The 20,740-nt window shown below is 39.7% G+C and overlaps 2 protein-coding genes, 1 long non-coding RNA gene and 1 pseudogene across 3 annotated transcripts; 2 read left to right on the top strand and 2 right to left on the bottom strand.

Annotated features, from left to right (window-relative positions):
* Positions 1 to 467: 467 nt before the first annotated feature.
* Positions 468 to 5,968, bottom strand: LOC131424106 (uncharacterized). The gene is made up of 4 exons (XR_009226607.1): positions 5,845 to 5,968; positions 3,152 to 5,350; positions 1,446 to 1,657; positions 468 to 889 (listed from the first exon to the last, which is right to left on the bottom strand). It is a non-coding gene; the product is annotated as an uncharacterized LOC131424106 (long non-coding RNA).
* On the top strand, positions 5,876 to 16,271 carry Ndufc2 (NADH:ubiquinone oxidoreductase subunit C2). The gene is made up of 3 exons (XM_046442063.1): positions 5,876 to 6,193; positions 12,667 to 12,810; positions 16,091 to 16,271. The coding sequence occupies exons 1-3, from the start codon at positions 6,025 to 6,027 to the stop codon at positions 16,138 to 16,140; spliced, it is 363 nt and encodes a 120-aa protein (XP_046298019.1). The 5' UTR covers positions 5,876 to 6,024; the 3' UTR covers positions 16,141 to 16,271.
* On the top strand, positions 6,201 to 12,659 carry LOC124091092 (actin-related protein 3B-like; annotated as a pseudogene).
* A 1,420-nt stretch (positions 16,272 to 17,691) lies between the features above and the next one.
* On the bottom strand, positions 17,692 to 20,658 carry Thrsp (thyroid hormone responsive). Its single transcript, XM_046442062.1, has 2 exons — positions 20,125 to 20,658; positions 17,692 to 18,340 (listed from the first exon to the last, which is right to left on the bottom strand). Exon 1 carries the CDS (start codon positions 20,591 to 20,593, stop codon positions 20,144 to 20,146), a length of 450 nt encoding a protein of 149 aa, XP_046298018.1. The 5' UTR covers positions 20,594 to 20,658; the 3' UTR covers positions 17,692 to 18,340; positions 20,125 to 20,143.
* Between the last annotated feature and the right edge of the window lie 82 nt (positions 20,659 to 20,740).

The following is a 20,740-nucleotide window of genomic DNA, read 5'->3' as shown; positions in this document are numbered from 1 at the left end:
TCACTGAGCTTATTTTACAAAGAAAAGAAAATGCCAAAACTCTGACAAAGTTGTTCCATTGCAGCCTTTTCTTGCTTATTTTTCACTGTAAAGCACAGTTAATGAATTGGTTATCTCCTTCAACACATCAATTTTCAACAAAATACATCTTGAACTAAGACTTCCAAAAAACTAGTGTAATTAACTTTTCATACTGTGTAATTTTATCTTTTAGTAAATTTCCATACTCTGAAACCATCCTTTGAAAATGGATTCATAGCATCTATTCCAAAAACTCTGTTATTAACACCAAAAGTTTCCTTTGCTAATTCAAGATCTGACTCTTCCTGTAATTTCTGAAGCCGCAGTTTAGATATCTGCTAATTATTCTGGTGTTGTGTTTGTACTTTAGGTTTTTCAGGTTCTTCTAACCTCTTTTTTCTAAAATAATTTTTTCTTTCTTTTTCTTTTTTTTTTAATTTCTTTATTTTATTTATTTATTATTTTATGTGGTGCTGAGGATTGAACCCAGCGCCTCGCACATTTTAGGCGAGCCGTCTATCACTGAGCCACAACCCCAGCCCCTCTTCTAACCTCTTTTTAATTTCTTCTTGCCTTTTTTTCTACTGCCATTCTTTTCTCTTTTATATTCCTGATTTTTTAAATTTTCTGGTTTTTACTTCCGCTTCCTTGTTTTTTTGTTATCCCAGGTATGCTTGATGTTCTCATCCTCTTCTTAGCCTTCCTGGGGATCCCTGCCAGGGGTGCCGTGGTTCCCCACCGTCCACATTGGGTCTTCCACAGAGAACATGGAGAGCATTCCAGGAGTCGGAGTCCCCTGCAGTTGCCACTTGAGCCAGGCGTGAGCATCAGTGAAGAGAAAGCACAATGGATGAAAATTATAAAATTCCTAAAAGAAAATTTAGGAGTTTGGTTTGAAAAGAATTAAAAACATCAAACAAAACCTAAAGAAAAATATTATATTGACAAATATGTCTGAATTTGGGTGTGTGCGGTGGTAGACCTTGTATGCACTAGGCTAGGACTCTACCAGTAAGGTACACCCCCAAATCACTGCATCAGAATTTTATATATATATATATATATATATATTATATATAATTTTTCATATATATAAACACACATATAATTCTAATTAGTTATACATGATGGTAGAATGCATTTTGATATCATACATAAATGGAGTATAACTTCTCATTCTTCTGGTTGTACATGTAATCATATGTGCACATAGGGTAATAATGTCCAATTCATTCCATTATCATTCATACCCTCATACCCCCTCCCCTTCTTTCACTCATCTCTGTCTAGACCACATTACCTCTGTTCCCCCTCACCCCTTATTGTGAATTAGCATCCACATATCAGAGAAAACATTTGGCCTTTGGTTCTTTAGGATTGGTTTATTTTGCTTAGAATAATATTCTTCAGTTCCATCCATTTACCAGCAAATGCCATAATTTCATTCTTCTTTAAGGATGAGCAATATTCCATTGTGTATATATACCAACCACAGTTGTTTTATTCACTCATCTGTTGAAGGGCATCTAGGTTGGTTCCAGAGTTTGACTATTGTGAATTAAGCTGCTATAAACATTGATGTGGCTTCCTCACTGTAGTATGCTGATTTTAAGCACTTTGGGTAAAATTAAAATGCCTAGAAAAAAATAAGAAATTTTTCATGACATTGGATTTGGCAATAATCTTGTTTTATATGACACCAAAACACAAGCTACAAAAGCAAAAAGAGACAAATGAAACTACCTCAAACTTTAAAGCCTCTGTACATCAAAGGAAGTAATCAACAGAGTGAAAAGGCAGCCCATGGAATGGGAGAAAATTTTGCAAATCATATATTTGATGAGAGGTTAATATCCAGAAAGTATAAGTAATTTCTACAACTCTGCAACAACAAAAACAAATAACCTGATTTAACAATGGACAAAGAAATTAAATAGATAATTCTTCAAAGAAGATGACCCACAAGCATCTGAAAAGATGTTCAACCTCAATCATCATAGGAGAAATGCAAATCTAAACTACAATGAGCTTCAAATGGTGGTACACACCTGTAATCCCACATATATTAAAAACTTTTGGACCAGCATCATGGGCTTGGGGATATAACTCAGTTGTAAAGTACTTGCCTAGGATGCACAAAACCCTGGTTCAATTCACAGTACCACCAAAAAAAAAAATAGGGCTGGGGTTGTAGCTTAGTGGTAGAACACTTGGAGGCACTGGGTTTGATCCTCAGCACCACATAAAAATAAATAAAATATAGGTATTGTGTCCATTTACAACTAAAAATATTAAAAACAGTGTGCATCACAGTCTTGAAATTAAAAGTGCATACTAGACTGAATAATTAGGAAACTCAATCCTAAGTCTATGGCTTCCACAAATATAAAATGATTTTAGCAGTCACATCTCACTGTTGTTCACTTTCCTCATCTACAAAATAAAAGGTTTAAACTAGATTATCTCTATGGTCTCTTCCAATTCTATCTTCTATACATCTCAGTAGGCAAGAAACTTGAAACCATAGGAGACCTAGATCAAATCTCTAAGAGATAATTAAGAAATGTAATTAGATTACTTAGGAAAAAATAATCATTTGCCATGGATACCACATAAATGAATCTTTTTTTTTTTTTTTTTTGCACCAGGAATTGAACCCAGCGGCACTTTACCACTAAGCCATATCCACAGCCCTTTTTATTTATTTATTTTATTTTAAGACAGGGCCTCTCTAAGGTGCTTAGGGCCTCCCTAAATTACTGAGGCTGGCCTGGAACTTGTGATTCTCCTGCCTCAGCCTGCCAAGCTGCTGAAATTAGAGGCATGTGCCACCATGCCCAGCTTTGAGTCCCTTTCTTTAAAAGCTAGAATGAGGTTGACATCAAAACTACCTTTCTCTGCTGGGGACAGTGGTGCATAACTGAGGCAGGGTGGTTAATTCCAGGCCTGTCTAGTTACCCTCAGTAAGACCCAGTCTAAAAGTAAAATTTTAAAAAGGGTTGAGGATGTAGCTCAAAGGCAGAATGCTCCTGGGTTCAATCCCCAATAAAACACACACACTACAATGAAATTTCACCTCACACGCATTAGAATGGCCACTATCAAAAGAATAAAAAAGTCAGGTGCATACCTGTAATCTCAGCTACTCAGGAGACTGAGGCAGGAGGATCACAAATTTGAGGCCAGCCTGAGCAACTTAGGGAGACTCTGTCTCAAAAGAAAATAAGAAAGAAACAAACAAACACACACAGGGATGTAGCTCAGGGGTAGTGTTCACCTAGCATGTGAAGGCCCTGAGTTTAATATCCAATACCTAAGAAAAGAAAGAAAAAGTGTTGGTGAGGACGTGGAGGAAACTAGAGTCCTTATGCACTATTGATGAGAATGTAAACTAATGCAGCCATTATGGAAAACAGTAGGGAGTTTCCTCAAAAAATTAAAAATTGAGCCAGGCCCAATTGCACACTCCTCTAAGCTACTCAGGAGGCTTAGGCAGGAGGATCCCAAGTTTGAAGCCAGCCTTGGCAACTTAGTATAAACCTGTCTCAAATTTTTATAATGCTGGGATGTAGCTCTGTAATAGAGCATCCCTCAGTTCAATCCCTAGCACCTCCCCCCCAAAAAATATTAAAAACTGAATTAACACAGGGTTCAATTCTCAGTACCAAAAAATAAAAAAAGTATTGGGAAGGGGGTAGGGATGGGGATATAAGCTCGTGGTGAGGCACCTACCTAGCATGCTTGAGGCCCTAGGTTTGATCTCCAGTATATTATGTGATAGAGCAATCCCATTTCTGGGTATATACCCAAAAGTATTCAAAGCAGGGTCTTAGGCTGAGGAGATGGGTCAGTAGTATCAGTGGTAGAGCATTTGTCTAACATGCACAAGACTCTAGGGTCCATCCCAGCACTGCAAACACCAAGAATAGCTGATAGATTTAATATTATTTACCACAATAAAGAGATAAAATTGATTATCATATAAAATATATCATAAACCCAAAAGTGTAGATACAATTAAAATAATAAAATGTATGTCAATATACTCACCATATAGCTTCAAAACTTCACTTGCTTTTCCTTTTAGAGTTTTATCAGTAATATGTTTATCTATAGATAATGTATTTTTCCCTAATATTGAGCTTTATATAAATGAAATATTTCAGTACCACAAAGAAAAAAAAAAGCAGGGTGATTTAAGATGTGGGTAAAGGTGACTGGAGGTGAAGTTGTCAGTGGTCTGTGCATGCATAATCAGTCTTCACGATTGACATGTTCAGAAAATGGCAGTTAGAAAAATCTCATTACTGACTCTCCACGTTTTTTTTTTTTGTTTGTTTATTTTGTCTTTGTCTTTTGGTACTGGAAATTAGCCCAGGGACACCTACCACTGAGCTACATCCCCAGCCATTTTAATTTTTTTTTTTTTTTTAAGACAGGATCTCAGTAAGTTGCCTAGGCTGGCTTCAAACTTAAGACCCTCTTGCCTCAGCCTTCCAGGTTGCTGGTATTACAGGTGTGCATCAAAGCACTCAGAAAATTCCATGCCTTCTTTTGCTATCAGAAGATTAAGATAAAAACACATTAGCACAGGAACAAGACTTTTTACTCTTATGCTCAAACACCAGGGAAGCAGAACATGGGGTTCAGAAATCCCAGGCTAACTTAAAGGACAAAGGTTGTACAACTAACATGGCATCTACATAATAGGCAGGTACCCAATCTCTTGATGTCATGACATGTAGAAATGGAGTTTAGTATGTTCACTCTTCTTCATCATGTCTCTTCATAGGACTCATAACTTATTACCATCTCAGGTCTCCAAATAAGGTGTGATTTTTATTATGCTAATAAAGTTAACTATAGTTTACTTTTAGAATCACTAAAAATTATGATTCTAAATCTAAATTTGGATTTAAAACCTAAAATTGTGTTTGCACCTCACTTCTTGGAACTTGTCCCTTATCATCTGAGACAGTCCCTATTTTATTTTATTTATTTTCGGAACAGGGCATACTATTATTCTTTCTCAATAGGTTTGATTTTAGTGACCTTGTCTTTCCTGGCTCTGGCTTCTTGGTATCTCTGCTGACCACATAGACTTTGAAGGCTAAACTGACTTTCCAACATCCTGTTTCCAGATGTATCTTAATTTCATGTCTTTAAAGGCTGATCTACTTTTTAACTCTCAATTTTCTGGTATGTCTGTTAACTATTAAGAATGAGAGGGCTGGGGATGTGGCTCAAGCGGTAGCGCGCTCGCCTGGCATGCGTTCGGCCCGGGTTCAATCCTCAGCACCACATACAAAGATGTTGTGTCCGCTGAAAACTAAAAAAAATAAATAAATAAATATTTAAAAATTTCTCTTAAAAAAAAAAAAGAATAAAAAAAAAGAATGAGGGCTAGCTTAGCCATCTCAATCTGAGGGTGGAGTTTTCAGATTTCTGATGTCAAAAGGTCACCCATCAGACATCTATGCAGGCCAAGAGTCAATGGATTTAACAAAAATGGCCTTCAAGTTCCTGAAAAATAACCCAGGCAAATGTAACCATCATAACCTACATGTCAGAGGTGTTACTTATAGTAACCTCCAGTGATTTTTAAAGTCAACCAGAAGCAAGTGATAAAGGATTTATTCAAGTTTTCCCTCAATATTATTGCTCCAGAGGATAAGGGAAAAGGAACTTTCATTTTATCTGTACTGTTTTATTTTCTTTATAAAAGCACCCCCGCCACCCCAGGCCCCGCTGTCCCCACTACCACCCGCCCAATAAGCAACAGCAGACTACCTACACCGGCCATTTAGTTTACCGGAACCTTACGTGCAGGGTTCCGGCGTAGCACGCATCGGGAAGTGTTTGGGCGCTGCACCTCCGTGCGCCATGTCCTTCAACCCCGTACTCTGAGGAGACCGTTCGCCACTTAGGCCCTGAAAGTGGTCGTGGTGGTTTTCCTTATAGTTGGAGGTCCGAGGCCAGGCCTCAGGTAGAAACGGCATCACCATGATGGACGGAAGGCCGGGCCGAGTGCCCCTACAGTTCCTGCCAGATGAGGCTCGGCGCCTGCCTCCGCCCAAATTGACCGACCCGCGGCTTCTCTACTTCGGCTTCCTGGGCTACTGCTCTGGCCTGCTAGACAACGCGCTCCGGCGGAGGCCGGTGATGTCGGCGGGTGAGGGCTGCACGGGCGGGGTCTCCCAGGAGGAGAGGGGTTTGCAGGCCTGTGGGTCGGCTTCGCCATAGGCCTGCTCGCGGTGCATTGTTTTTCTGGGCCTTTATGTTTTTCTGGTCTCCCTCGTTTCCCTGGGCTGTCTGCCAGGTTAGCTCTTCGGAATCGGGCACAGCCAGACTGTCATTTTTCACTTGAAGGAACTGACAGTGCGGTGACACAGGGTCTTATCCGTGACCTTACAATGAGTTTGTGAAGGACCTGCAACTGTTCCTCTAAGTTCCTGCTGTGCTTTGTGTAAAAATGAGTGTTCACTCCATGCCATACATTACTGACACTCCGTGGACGTTGTAGCATTTAGATCTTTGAAAACTTTATGGGGAGGCTTTCTCCTCAAACAAGAAAACAACTTCATAGAGATTAAAGCAGTTTGCCCAAGGTCAGTGGCTAGTAAGCAGCATAGACCTGTATTTAGACCTCAGAGTGTATTGAAACCAGTGCTTCTCAGTCTTAGTGACCATAAGAATAATCTAGAGATCTTGATAAATTCGGACTCTGATTGATAAGTTCAGGGGACCGGCCTGATGTTGTTTGCAAGCTCCCGGGTAACAGTTACATCTGCTAGTTTGGGAACCCACACTTTGAAAGTCTCAGTGACCAGCAGGCTGAATTTTCTAGTAGAACATTACTGGCCTTGTGTCAGAGACTATTTTGACAACAGCTGACACAGTAGCTGTGCTAAGAACTATGGATTTCCAAAGGGAAAAGAGGAGAGAAACAACTTTGGAAGAGATGCCTTTGAACTTACCTTTGATTATCAGGTGAACTCAGAGAACATAGGTAAAATGCCTGACACACAGAAGGAGCTGGGTGAAGTTCCCTTTCCTGAGCTTTTGTTATGCAAACAGTTTACCATATATTTATTCAACATTGAACTTTTGTCCGTCTGGCATTGGATACATGGGGTAAGGAATACTGTCCCTGCTCTTAAGCTCCTAGTCAAGTCAGGGAAACAAACAATAGTCCATTACTGGTTTCAGTGTGATAGACACTTGTGTTCTGATAGAGGTGGGTGAACAGGGAGTTCTTTTCCAGCACAAGGAGATACAGATAGATGGACTGTTCCAGAGGAAGCAAAGGTGGCAGAATTATGAATTATTATTATAATCTCACTTCATTGTCTATTTAACTGTTCTGGGAAATAGAAGAACATATTAGTTAAGAGCATAAACTTTGGGACTTTTCAGCATCTTCACCCTATTAGCCATTGAATTCTAAGGAAGTTTTCTAACTCTGAGAACTAGATAACATTTATAAAGTACTTAACACAGGAGTGGGAGTCAGTTCCTGAGTTCCCCTGAATTTTCCAAAATTGCTTTGGAAAATTTAGTAAGTATGGAAGATTATTGAAATTGTCATCCTCAGCAGCATTTGTTAATGCATATTGTACTTTGTCTAGCTTAGTGCCTAGCATATAGCAGACTAAAGTATGGTACAAATACTTATTGAGCCAGGCACAGTGGTGTACACCTATAATCCCAGTGAGTTGGGAGGCTGAGGCAGGAGGATCTCAACTTTAAAGCAAGCCATAGCAATTTGGCAAGGCCCTAATCAACTTAGCAAGACTTGTCTCAAAATAAAAAAGGGCTATGGATGTGGCTCAGTGGTTGAGTGCCCCTGGATTCAATCCCCCTACCAAAAAAAAAAGGGAGGGGGTAACTTACTGAACATATAAGTAACATGTTAACAATTCTCCAAATATTTATAGACCAGATGGTCATATCTGTTAAAAAACAAATTGTGACTGGAAATGGTGCATACCTGTAATCCCAGCAACTTGGGAGGCTGAAGCAAGCAGGAGGATTTTAAATTCACAGCCAGCTTCAGCAACTTAACAAGACCCTGTTTCAAAAATAAAATAAAAAGGGCTGGGGGTGTTATTCACTGGTAGAACACCCCGGGTTCATTTCCCAGTAACACCAAAAGAAAAAAAATGTACAAATTTATTCATTTAGGGAAACAGGTATGACACATAAATGATGTTTCTAAGAGGGTTGGAAAAAGGAGAATGGAATAGATGGTGGATTTTCAAACTAGAGTCTTAGCATTCTGTGGATAATAATGGAATGTTCTATCAATGAAATAAAAATTTGCAGATCTTTTTAAATGTTTTTATTTTTTGGTATCGAGGATTGAACTCAGCGGTACTCAATCACAGAGTCATATTCCCAGCCCTATTTTTAGAGACAGGGTCTCACTGAGTTGCTTAGCACCTTGCTTTTGCTGAGGCTGGCTTTGAACTCGCAATCTTCCTTCCTCAGCCTCCCGAGCTTCTGGGATTACAGGCCTGTGACACCAAGCTTGGCTAATTTTTTTTATTTTTGTAGATCTGTTTTTCAATAAGCAGACATTATCAAGTAGAATTTTTCTTAAGCTTTTTTTTTTTTTTTTTGGTACCTGGGATTGAACCTGGGGGCATTTAACCACTGAGCCATATCTCCATCCCTTTTATATATTTTATTTTGAAACAGGGTCTCACTGAGTTGCTGAGGCTGCCTTTGAACTCATGATGTTCGTGCCAGCCTCCTAACTGCTGGGATTACAGGCATGTGCCACAGCACCTGGCTCTTTTCTTTCCTTTCCTTTTCTTTTTTCTTTTTTTAATATTTTTTTAGTTGTCAATGGATGTTTATTTTATTTATTGATATGTGGTGCTGAGAATCGAACCCAGTGCCTCATACATGCTAGGCAGGTGCTCTACCACTGAGCCACAATCCTAGCCCTCTTTCCTTTTCTTTACTGGAGATTGAACCCAGGACTTCCATGCATTCTAGATAAGCACTCTACCACTGAGTTACATCCTTAGCCCTTTTTGTTTTAAGACATTGTTTCACCAAGTTGCTGAGGCTGGCCTTGAACTTGCAGTCCTCTTACTTCATTATTTAGAGTGGCTGGGATTATAGGTATGTGCCACTACACCCAGCCTTCCACACTCACTTTTAAAACTCTTGTTGCTGTTTATCACTTACCTTCCCTAAATTTAGTTATTTATTATTTCAAGTTCAATGTATCAGTAATTTATGGTATTATACAAAGAGTACAGTGGTTTATAGGTTTAGATTCACTGGGAATAGAAAAGAAAGCGAAAGTGTTTGTGAAGGGATTATGTATGTAATGAAAGGAAGACCACCCCTAAGAGAGAAAGATTGGGGAAATAGGGATTTGGAGAAAGGGCAAGCCATGCTTTTGTAACAGGGACACTGACAGCATCATCTAAAACATATGAAGTCTTTCTCTAAGGAGTATGGATCAATGTAGATAGGATCTAGATCTTTGTCTGATCCATTGGCACATGAAAGAACCTGGCACACTTTGGTTTACCATACGGCAGGTAGCCAGTTAGGGGAAGCAGTGGCTATTTGAGTCAGGGAAGAATACAAAACAGCCTGGGCTCTGTCCATTCCCAGGTTGTAGGAATATTTTGCAATTGTATTGCTTCCCACATTTTCCAAAGTACTTGTATATGTATTTTGTCTTAGTGTATATACTACTAGTAGTGGGTAAGATGGAATGGTACCATGCATCCCAAACATGGCAGGCTCCCTGCCTCCCTGTGTGGTGGACTGTGGCATTGAGGTCTTGCACTTCCTAGCTATACCAAGCTTAGCTTTACAGGTAACACTGAGCCATAGTTCATTATTCTGTCATGTGTTGCCATCAGAGTCTGCAAAAGTAGTCAACCCAAACCAAAGGATAGTGGTTGAGGGATGTTGGTGACCTTGACTTTTTCATAGGAGATAAAGCCATTAGTAATCCTACCTGTACTCTAAAGTGGCCAATATGACATGGAATCATTGAGGACTGGGCTCTTATGGAAAGATTCATGGAACAAGTGGTTTTTAAATACCTTTGAATAAAATACCTTGAGTAAAAAATAAGGACCATTATTTTTAATGGCAGACCTCCAGTGAATACACCAGAAAATAGGAAGTATCTTGCAGAAATTATGTTTGAATCATTTAATGTATCAGGAGTCTATCTACACTTTTGTTTTTCTTTTTTTCTGGCTTTGAGATGTAGTGTTAGAGCATTGTTTTGTTGACTATTTATTCTTTTAATGAATGCACTCGATGCAATAAACTTTCCTCTTACTACTGCCTTCATAGTGTCCAGAGATTTTGATACGTTGTATCAGTGTTCTCATTTACTTCTAAGAATTTTTTTTATTTCATCCTTGATTTCATCATTCAATTGTGTATTATTTAGTCTCCATTTGTTAACAGTAGCTTCTATTTTTTATTTTATAGTGATTTCTAATTTCATTCCATTGTGGTCTGTTGGAATGCAGGGTCTTATCTCTGCTTTTTTGTATTTACTAAGAGTAGGAAAGATAGTAGAATGAAACAGACATTATTGCTGTATGTGTATATGTGACTGCATGACCAATATGATTCTGCAACATGTACACTCAGAAAAATGAGAAATTATATCCCATCTATTTATGATATATCAAAGTGCATAAATGTGTTCTACTGTCATGTATAACTAATTAAAACAAAAAAAATTTTAAAGAGTCTATCTACATTGCAACTCAGGCAGTGCTGCCTTTAGCAGCCTCTTGGATATCTTGACAAGTTGGTGAGCATACACTGATGAGCATAGTTATTGACAGTGGACATGGAGTCACCTGTGGCAGAAGGTTATATAATTGGAAGTTGCCATCAAAACATCTTTTTTAGTTATGTTTTTAGTTATGCATGGACACAATACTTTATTTGTTTATTTATCATGTGGTGCTGGGGATCAAACCCAGTACCTCTCATGTGCAAGACAAGCACTCAGCCACTGAACCACAACCTCAGCCCTCAAACACATCTTGATTGCAGGTAGATATAGTATGTATTTTCATTCAACAGCTGCTAAGGGAACAGGAGGTAGGAATCCCTCCTGAGCAGCCATTGGGAACTGCAGCAACCTTTAAGGAAAAATACAGTTACATTTGTCCTGAATTAGCTAAGTATAACATGGATCCCTGGAAGTGGATAATATAGTTCATGGGTATCTGCAATCAACCAGAAGAAATTCATTATAGATGTTTGTTCTAAAAGGTTCTTGGGTCAGGAAATAATATTTCACCCTGAGTTTGCCAACCCTGATCTCATGGAATTCATCTTGGATGTTGTTGATAAAGTAATACAGAACTGTCCCATCAGTGTATGTCATCTGCCTTCTTTTAGTCATTTTTCCTGGATTGACAGGCTTGACAATGTTCAGGGAATTTGGACATCAACTGCAGAAAGATTTAAAAAGAGTGTTGGTTGCCAGATTAGCTCTTCACTAGAGCTCAGTGGCAACAGAATAAAACCTAAGCCTGTGGATGTTCAGGTGGTAATATGTCATCACATGCAGCACTTTGCTGGGTAGTTTGAAGGCTTGATGCTGGCCTCAACTCCAGAGTTCTTTCAGGGCCATCACCCTAAGAAGGACTTGAAGAATACACCTGTAGCATCTGCTGCCACAATGCTGTCTTTGGAGTCATGTTTTAGTGTTTGCCTTAGAGTCTGTCATCCTTGAAGTTCATAGAAAAACAGAACAGCAAACTTTTTTGCCATGTTTGCTAGAAAATGATTATATTTTATCAGGGTGACATTAAGTCTGAACACTAAACATTATTGTGTGAGAATTATGGATACTGTATGTGTTAGTTTTTTTGTTTGAATTTTCTGGAACTGTTTTATAGAAGATGATCATTTGAGGTTGGTGAGTGTTGGATGAAATGCTATCTTGATCCATTATAATAAAAGCTGTTAGAATCTATAATATTTTTCAAAAGGTGTAGTATAGCTGTTTAGTGACCCATGATATTTATATTTATGTTCAAATATAAATATTTATATTCAAATATAAATTGGGATATACAGACAAACCAGATCACTTATTGCTTTTATACCATATGTAGACTTTACCTCTGTCTTAATCATATTCTGAACAAGCAGTAGAATATAAGTTTGTATAGGTCTAAAGTTAACTTTATTGAAAACAAAGTGTTGTTGGGTTTTGTTTTTTTTTCCTTTTTTAATTCAGGATTTGGCACTTATCTACCTTCTTCCATTGAGTATTTTATAAAACATGAAATTTTAAAATCGTAGGTTATGTTTGCAGATTTATTATTGTTTTTCATGATCACTAGATTTCTTTAAGAATATGGCAGATGGCTCAAGGTCACTTTCAGTTGAGGTTCTTTCACAATAGCCATATAGAAAAGGATTGTTTTCCTTTATTTTTTGTAGTATGAATTGAATGTGTTCTACTGTCATGTATAACAAATTAGAATAAATAAATAAATAAAGCACCCAAAAAAAGAATGATAGAAGAAATACCATAGCAATAAATTAGATATCTAAAAATGTTAAAATGTAGTTCTTTATGCACAATGACTGATTTGCTTGTTTTGGGATTTGTCATTTGAATTTCAGGTTTGCATCGTCAGCTTCTCTATGTTACTTCCTTTGTTTTTGTTGGCTATTATCTTTTAAAACGGCAAGACTATATGTATGCTGTGAGGGACCATGACATGTTTGCGTATATAAAGTCACATCCAGAAGATTTTCCTGAAAAAGGTATTTCAAATTAATTGTAGAAAACCTTGTTCCTTACTCTGTTGTATTCCCTGATTAATCCTATCTATGTTAGAGGCTTCATGTGTGAAGCCTTCTGTTTTCTATGACTCCTACGTCTTTGTCTAGATCGAAATCTTTTTTGTTGAAGGAGTGGAGAGAGATATAGGGGATTGAACCCAGGGGCACTTTTCCACTGAGTTATATCCCTAGTCCTTTTACTTTTTTATTTTGAGACAGAATCTTGCTAAGTTTAAGTTGCCCAGGCTGGGCTCCAACTTGTAATCCTCCTGCCTCAGCCTCCGAAGTAACTGGGATTACAGGTTTGTGCCGCTGTGCCCAGCAAACATGAAGTTTTTAAATTCATGTATCAAATTTTTGACTGAGGACTTCTGTGTCCCTTGAATAGCAAACAAAATTCATGTCCCCTCTGCCTTCTCAAACCTTCTGCTGAGCTTCGAACTCTTCCTCTCCCACTGCCACTGCCTTGGTTCAGGCCTACCTAGATAATATCTTGTTTGGACTGTGACACCTCTAGCTCACCTCTGCCTTCAGTCTTGCTTCTGCTAACAGCAAATCTGGTCATATTTCTATATATTGCCTCTAGGATAAAATCCAAACTCCCTAGGATGGTTCATCTCCACTGGCAGAGTCAATTGCTTGTCTGCTGGTAGAAACGCTTTGCCCATTGGTCCTTCTATCTTCCACATTATGTCTGTATTACTCCCTGGAATGTAGTTTAATCTTTGTTTTCCTAGCCTCTAGCATAGAACCTACTACACATAGCAGCACTTATAAAATTAACAGCTGACCTAAACCTGCAGGGAATCCTGCTTTAGCTCCTATCACTCACCTTTCATAAAATGTTGCCAGGGGCTGGGGATGTGGCTCAAGCGGTAGCGTGCTCGCCTGGCATGCACGCAGCGCTGGGTTCAATCCTCAGCACCACATATAAATAAAGATGTTGTGTCCGCCTAAAACTAAAAAATAAATATTAAAAAAATTCCCTCTCTCTCTCTCTCTCTCTCTCTTAAAAAAATGAGGGGGGGCATGGCATGACCTTGAAGGAGATTCTGGGATGCTGACCCTTTCCTTCCTCTCTCTCAAAAAAATTAAAATAAAATGCTGCCAGGAGAGTCCTGGCTGGAGGAAGGAATAAGTAGGGAAGGCACAGATCAGGTACTGGAGGGCATCAGCAGATGTGGTCAAGCTCACCATGTCCCCACTTGTCAATGGAAGAAGCTCAGGAAATGCTTGTCCTGAACCTACGCTGTATCACTTGGACATGTGCTTTCTTATAATATTCTTCCTTTGGCCCCTATTTCCATCTTGTCCATGGAACAGGTTCCTGCTCAAGGTTTAACATCTGAGTGAAGCCTTCACCCAGCTATAGACAGTAATTCCCTCAGCACACTGTTGCTGTTAATTGTGAATATCATTGTAATATGACTTTTATTACCCACATTTGGCACACTTACACACAATACTGATGAGCGTATATGTGTGCTATTTGTAGACTGGAAATTTAACTTACTAGGGCAATTTTTGTCTTCCCAAGGACTAAAGATCCTTTTTTTTTAATATTTATTTTTTAGTTGTAGTTGGACACAATATCTTTATTTTATTTATGTGGTGCTGAGGATCGAACCCAGGACTTCACACGTGCTAGGCGAGCATTCTACTGCTGAGGCACAACTCCAGCCCCCTAAAGATCCTTTCTAAACATGTGAATGAATGTTGGAAAATGTTGAACGTTTTAAATATATAATAGATTTTTATATACTTTCCTATGCATGTAAATGTATAATATAAAGCATTTAAATTTCATTAGGCTGAGTTGGGGATGTAGCTGAGTTGATAGAGTGCTTGCCTTGCATGCACAAGGCCCTGGGTTCAATCCCCAGCACCACCAAAAAAAAAAATTGTTAGGCTGACTGACTGATCCCAAAGGTCCTGTTCAACTCTAAAACTTTATTAGTATTACAATACAATATTCCCAGGGACTTGAGTCACCTATGTGATATTTATGGTATCTAAAAAAGACATTTTTTTTTTTTTTGGCCAGTGAAGAGTTTAAATACTAGTACGATCAGTCCCAGTGGTACACACTTATAATCCCTTGGGAGGCTAAGGCAGAAGGATCCCAAGTTCAAGGCCAGCCTGAGCAACTTAGCAATACTCTGTCTCAACATAAAAAATAAAAAGGCTGGGCTGGGGATGTGGCTCAAGTGGTAGCACGCTCGCCTGGCATGCGTGAGGCACTGGGTTCAATTCTCAGCACCACATAAAAATAAAATAAAGATATTTAAAAAAAAGGCTGGGGATATGGCTCAGGGGTAGAGTGCCCCTGGGTTAAACCCATTAAAAAATAAAGTACCATTAAAAATTAAAGGTATATTGGGGCTGGGGATGTGGCTCAAGCGGTAGCACACTCGCCTGGCATGCGTGCAGCCCAGGTTCAATCCTTAGCACCACATACAAACAAAGATGTTGTGCCTGCCGAAAACTAAATAATAAATATTTAAAAATTCTCTCTCTCTCTCTCTCTCTCTCTCTCTCTCTCTCATATATATAATTAAAGGTATAAAGCCATAAATCAGGTGTGGGGAAACTCAGAATCATTGGATGTTAGAGCTGAAGAAATCTTGGCTAATTCTAATTCCTAGAAGTGAGTCCCACTAGCTAGGCAATCTTCAGCCCTGAGCCTTCTGATATCTTTGCCTAGATATTTCCACTAGCTCCCTCTGTCAGCAGGTGTCAGCCACTTCATTCTGTCTTCTAGTGGATTACCAGCAGGTGTTTCAAGAACATCCTGCACTGACTACAGGAGCATGGAGGGTTTCAACACATTAGTTGAAACTGGCCTCTCCTAGCTGAGCTATAACCTTCCTGTTTATTTCTTCCTTCATCCCTTTAGTCAGGATATTCCTAGGAGTAATTTGCCCCTCCAGGTACCCATCTAAATGTCACCACAGATTTAAGAAATAAAATATTTCAGTGATTTCCAAGCCATTGTGGTACTAGAGATTGAACCCAGGACCTAGCACATGCAAGGCAAGTGCTGTATCGCTGAGCTACATCCCTAACCCCCCACCATCACCACCTTTTTATTTTGACATAGAGTCTCACTGAGTTGCTCAGTATGGCCTCCAACTTGTGATCCTTCTGCTTCAGCTTCTCAGTAGCTGGGATTATGGACATGTGCACAGCATGCCTAGCTAAGAAATAAAACTTTAAAAAACGTAATTGTAAGATAATTTTTTTAATCTTTTATTTTTTATAGATAAGAAAACTTATGGTGAAATTCTTGAAGAATTCCATCCAGTGCGTTGAAGTCTTCAAAATATTTGCTCCCATTTACTAAGATGTTTCTAAATTTTATGGAACATATTTCCTCCACAACAGCCGAAGTTTATGTTAATCTGTATAACACCTATAATTAAAGTAGTTATCATGAACAAGTACTCTGACTCTTCTTTTTTCATTTTAAGAAGAAATAGGGCTGGAGTTGTGGCTCAGTGGTAGCGCGCTCGCCTAGCAAGCACGAGGCCCTGGGTTCGATCCTCAGCCACATAAAAACAAACAGATAAAGGTATTGTGTCCAACTACAACTAAAAAATAAATATTTAAAAAGAAAAGAAAAAAAATAGTTCATCATAGAGTAGTCACTTTCCATTGACCCAGTTTTAAGAGATTTGGAAGATTTTTAAATGGAGTTTAGGGGCTGAGGATGTGGCTTAGTGGTAGAGTGCTTACATAACATTTGTGTTGAATCCCAATACCACAAAATAATAAATGGAGTTTAGTTCCAAATCAGAACTAAACTCCATTTATTCTGATCAGATTTGGAAAACTTCAGCCCATGGACCAACTCTGGCCCACTGTCAATAAAGTTTTATTGAAACACAGCCACTTTCATTTGTTTATATGGCTGCTTTCATACTACAACAGCAGGGTCAAGTAGTTATGACAGAGCTTATAGCATGCAAGGCCTAAAATAGTTAATATCTGGCCCTTTTCAGAAAAGGATTGCCAGCTTCTGTTCTAATGTAAAATAAGCCAGATTATAAAGGGTTTTGTGAATCATAGATCATTTTAACTTGATTCCTTAAGTATGGGGAATTCAGTAAAAGGGTTTTAATTGGAATAATGGTCAGGTTTGTATTTCTGAGCTCCCTTTGCAACAATATATAGGGTGGTTTGGAAGGAAGACACTTAAGGCAAGCACAGTTAAACATCTGATACTGCACAGGAGTGTGCTCTTAGGTGAATCATCCTGGACAAAGTGAGCTCAGCTAGCACAGCCTACAGTGGAGCTTGACACAGTCAGAAGTAAAAAGCACCTTCCTGGAAGGAGGTGGTTCTTTATAGTCAAATCCAAATGTTTGCCAGGCACAGTGGAGCACACCTGTAATCCCAGCAACTTTGAGACTGAGGCAGAAGGATCACAAATTCTAAGCCTCCACAATTTAGCGAAACCCTGTCTCAAAAAATAAAAAGGGGTCTGGGGTTATAGCTCAGTAATAGGGCATTTGCCTCACATGTGTGAGGCACTGGTTTGATTCTCAGCACGGCATATAAATAAATAGGTCCATTGACAACTAAAAAATATTTTTAAAAAATAAATAAAAGTTGTAAACTGCCCCTGGGTTTTAAAGTCCTCAGTACCACCACCACCCCGGCCCCCCAAAAAATTCTAAAAAGCTTGTCCAAAAAGCTGAAATTTTATAATCAGTACTTTGGGGAACATTAGTAAAACTGTATACATGATTTCAAAGCAGAAGTTTTCTGGGAAAAATAAAGTTATTCTATTTACTTGAGTATCACTTGTAAAAAGTAAGACATTGGAGAAAGTGTTTTTGAAATAATAAAGAGATGTACAAATACAAGGTATTTTTTCTTTATTGCTACTGCAATAAATAGGTTTACAGTTCTTGCTCAGCCTCATCAGTGGTTGGCAGGCGTAACAGTGAGGTACTCATCCCGAGGGACTCCTGCTACCTCAGTTAAGGACTAAAGCAAATACATAGGGGAAGGTGGGAGAAAAATCAGTCTATTACAATCTGATAATTTCTCATATACCAGGTTCTTTTGATTCATCTTGTTTCATTTTTGTAACTTTGTGAGGTAAGTTGTCCCCATTTTATACATGAGGTTACTTAGGCTCCAGTGGGTGAATAATGCCTGAGGTCACAGGGTGGATGACTGCCAAGTGGAGGGAAGTGAACTTTGGTCATAGGCTAACACCTCTGCTCTTCTGTGTCATACTAGACTAACTTTGTCTACTCCCTCATGAACCACTGGCCACCACCCTGAGCTGGTAAGAGGATTAAATGGAGTTGTGAATAGCAACACATCCTAAAGGTGAGCCAAGGACTGGAGGTCACAAATTGATGCTCAGAGGGAGGTAGGGAAGCATCCCAGAGACACAAGTCGCCTTCACTTCAGCTGCAGGTCCAGGTGTTTCTGGAATCAGGGCTGACACACTGCTGCAAGTCCTCATCACAGTCTGCATTCTCTCGTGTAAAGTGATCTGTGGAGTGCAGGAAATTTTAAAGAACCAAATGAGTCTAAATTCAACAAGGCACTGTGATATACCTATTAAAATAGGAAGAGCAAGGGGAAAAAGTTTTGTCACTGCTGCTGGAAAACTGGCAACACTTCAGCTGTGAAGAAGAACCAGATTCTCAGCTGGGATCACTCGTCTGGTTTTTCCTCTACATTTAGTGGAAACTGAGATGCAGAAAGGTCAAATAGGTTCTTTAGGATATTACAAAAGAAAATGGCAGAGCCAAGAAAAGAGCCCAGATTTTTCAATATCTGCCAAACCATACTTTGTCCATGAATGAAAATGAGGTTAAGGTATGTTGAAATACTGTAGTATAGAATAGCTGCTGTGGCCTTTATGACTATTTGGTTGGTCAAGAAGTTGGATTTTACTGGGTGTGGTGGCTCACACCTTTAATCCCTATGGCTCAAGAGACTGAGGCAGGAGGCTCACAAGTTCAAAGCCAGCCTCAGCAAAAGTGAGGTGCTAAGCAACTCAGTGAAACCCATCTCTAAATAAAATACAAAACAGTGCTGGGGATGTGGCTCAGAGGCCAAATGTGCCTGAGTTCAATCCCCAGTACAAAAAAAAAAAAAAAGAAGTTGGATTTCTACCAGGTCTTCCATCTCCAATTCTCTTCTGCAATCTACGCCCTAAGGAGCACAGAAAATCCATCAATGTAGAGAAAAGAATGAGACTACAGGGCTGGGATTGTAGCTCAGTGGTGGAGCACTTGCCTAGCACATTTGAGGCACTGGGTTCAATCCTCAGCACCGCATAAAATAAATAAAAGTATTGTGTTCATCTACAACTAAAACTATTTTTCAAAGTAATGATAATTTATTAGATAGTTAATATACAAGTGATTTAAGTAGTACTCAAATGCCAGTTGTTATTTTTTATTACTATCATGATGCAGTGAAGAAACTGAAACACAAAGAAGTGAAGTGGCTTTCCCAAGGTCTCAGCTCAGTGGTAGAAGCAGGACATGAACCCAGAGCTCAGCTCTTCTGAGGCCCCCTGGCTGTTGATCCAGTTCAATTTAATTCAAGAAGAAACTCTGGAAGGCAGCCAAGAAAATCTCAAGGAGAGAGAAAAGCAGCATTGAAGTTGACCGTTTGGGTTTGAGGTGGAGAAACAAAAACAGCTGGGAAAGTACCTGGAAAGAATTCTCTATAGACTGTGGGTAGGGAGGGCATGTCTATTCTCCATCATTACAGAGTGGGAGAGAGTAGGCATAATGGAAAGAGCACTCAGCTCAAAGCTGAGGTCAGGCTTGCTTTTATCTTATTTTTTTTTATATTGAAATAGGGTCTCACAAGTTGCCAAGGCTGGCTTCAAACTTGGGATCCTCCTGCCTCAACCTTCCGAATCACTGGGATTACAGGCATGTGCCACTGTGCCTAGCTTTAATCACATACTTAAAGAAGTTGACAACGAGAACATTCATACAGGTATAAGCATTCACATACTTACCAATAAATGCACACAGACACAGACACATCTGTGCCCATGAGTTATGCACTCACAGGCCACTTTTTTCTTGTCTCCATAATAGTTCACTGCCATTACTCATCAATACTGAGTCAGAAGACTAGGAAGGTGAGCCCAGTCTTGAGCCTTCCCCAGGTGATTCCAATGGCCACCTGATGTGTGGTGACTCTGTCTGAGAGCCAACCTGCCCCTCTCTTGTTAGGTTGCACCACCACTCCCTCTTCCCCGGGAATATCCCCCCATGGACCCGGACCCTTTAGCATAGCCACCATTACCTTCCCTAGAGTTGGAGGCCTACAGGACCTGTCCCGTCATTTCCTGGTATTTTCTTGTCACTTCCTGAGCTTTCACAGTCAGGTGAGTAAGGATGCGATGGAGGCTGGAGAAGTGCACATGGAACTGGGTTTCCAGGTCCAGCTCCCCAGGGACCTCTTCCTTGGCCTCCTCTATCTCGGCAGCTTCCTTTCCAGCCTCATCCGCTTTGCGACCGACCACCTTGGCCTGCCACTCCTCCCTAGGCAGGAGCCCATGTTCTACATCCATCCGGATGGTCTTGAGCATGGTGAAGTAGGTGTAGAGATCAGGGGCCCCCATCTGGGCCTGGCCGCCATGTCCACCCAGTTGCACATCCCGCAGAAGGCTGGGGATCATCACCACCTGCTCCATGTTGCACACCACAGCCAAGTACCGGTCCACGACGGCCAAAAGGCAGTTTTTAGGGTAGCGCTTGGTTAGTACCGGCATGGTTGCCTGCTTTTACACAATGAGTTGGGAAGACTGCCCCAGCACTATTTCTAGGCTCTGGTTCTGACCACAGATTGACAGGAAGCCAAGGCCCAGTCATTGGGTCAACACAGCCCTGTTTTAAGCCAATCCCAGGGTTTGGGTCCC

This window comes from Marmota monax, unplaced genomic scaffold (genome assembly GCF_021218885.2).
Source record: "Marmota monax isolate L192 unplaced genomic scaffold, Marmota_monax_Labrador192_F-V1.1 WCK01_AAM20220418_F8-fsc00068, whole genome shotgun sequence".
NCBI classification, from domain to species: Eukaryota; Metazoa; Chordata; class Mammalia; order Rodentia; family Sciuridae; genus Marmota; species Marmota monax.
The sequence above is the reverse complement of the archived record's forward strand: the minus strand, read 5'-3'. Positions and strand labels throughout refer to the sequence as shown.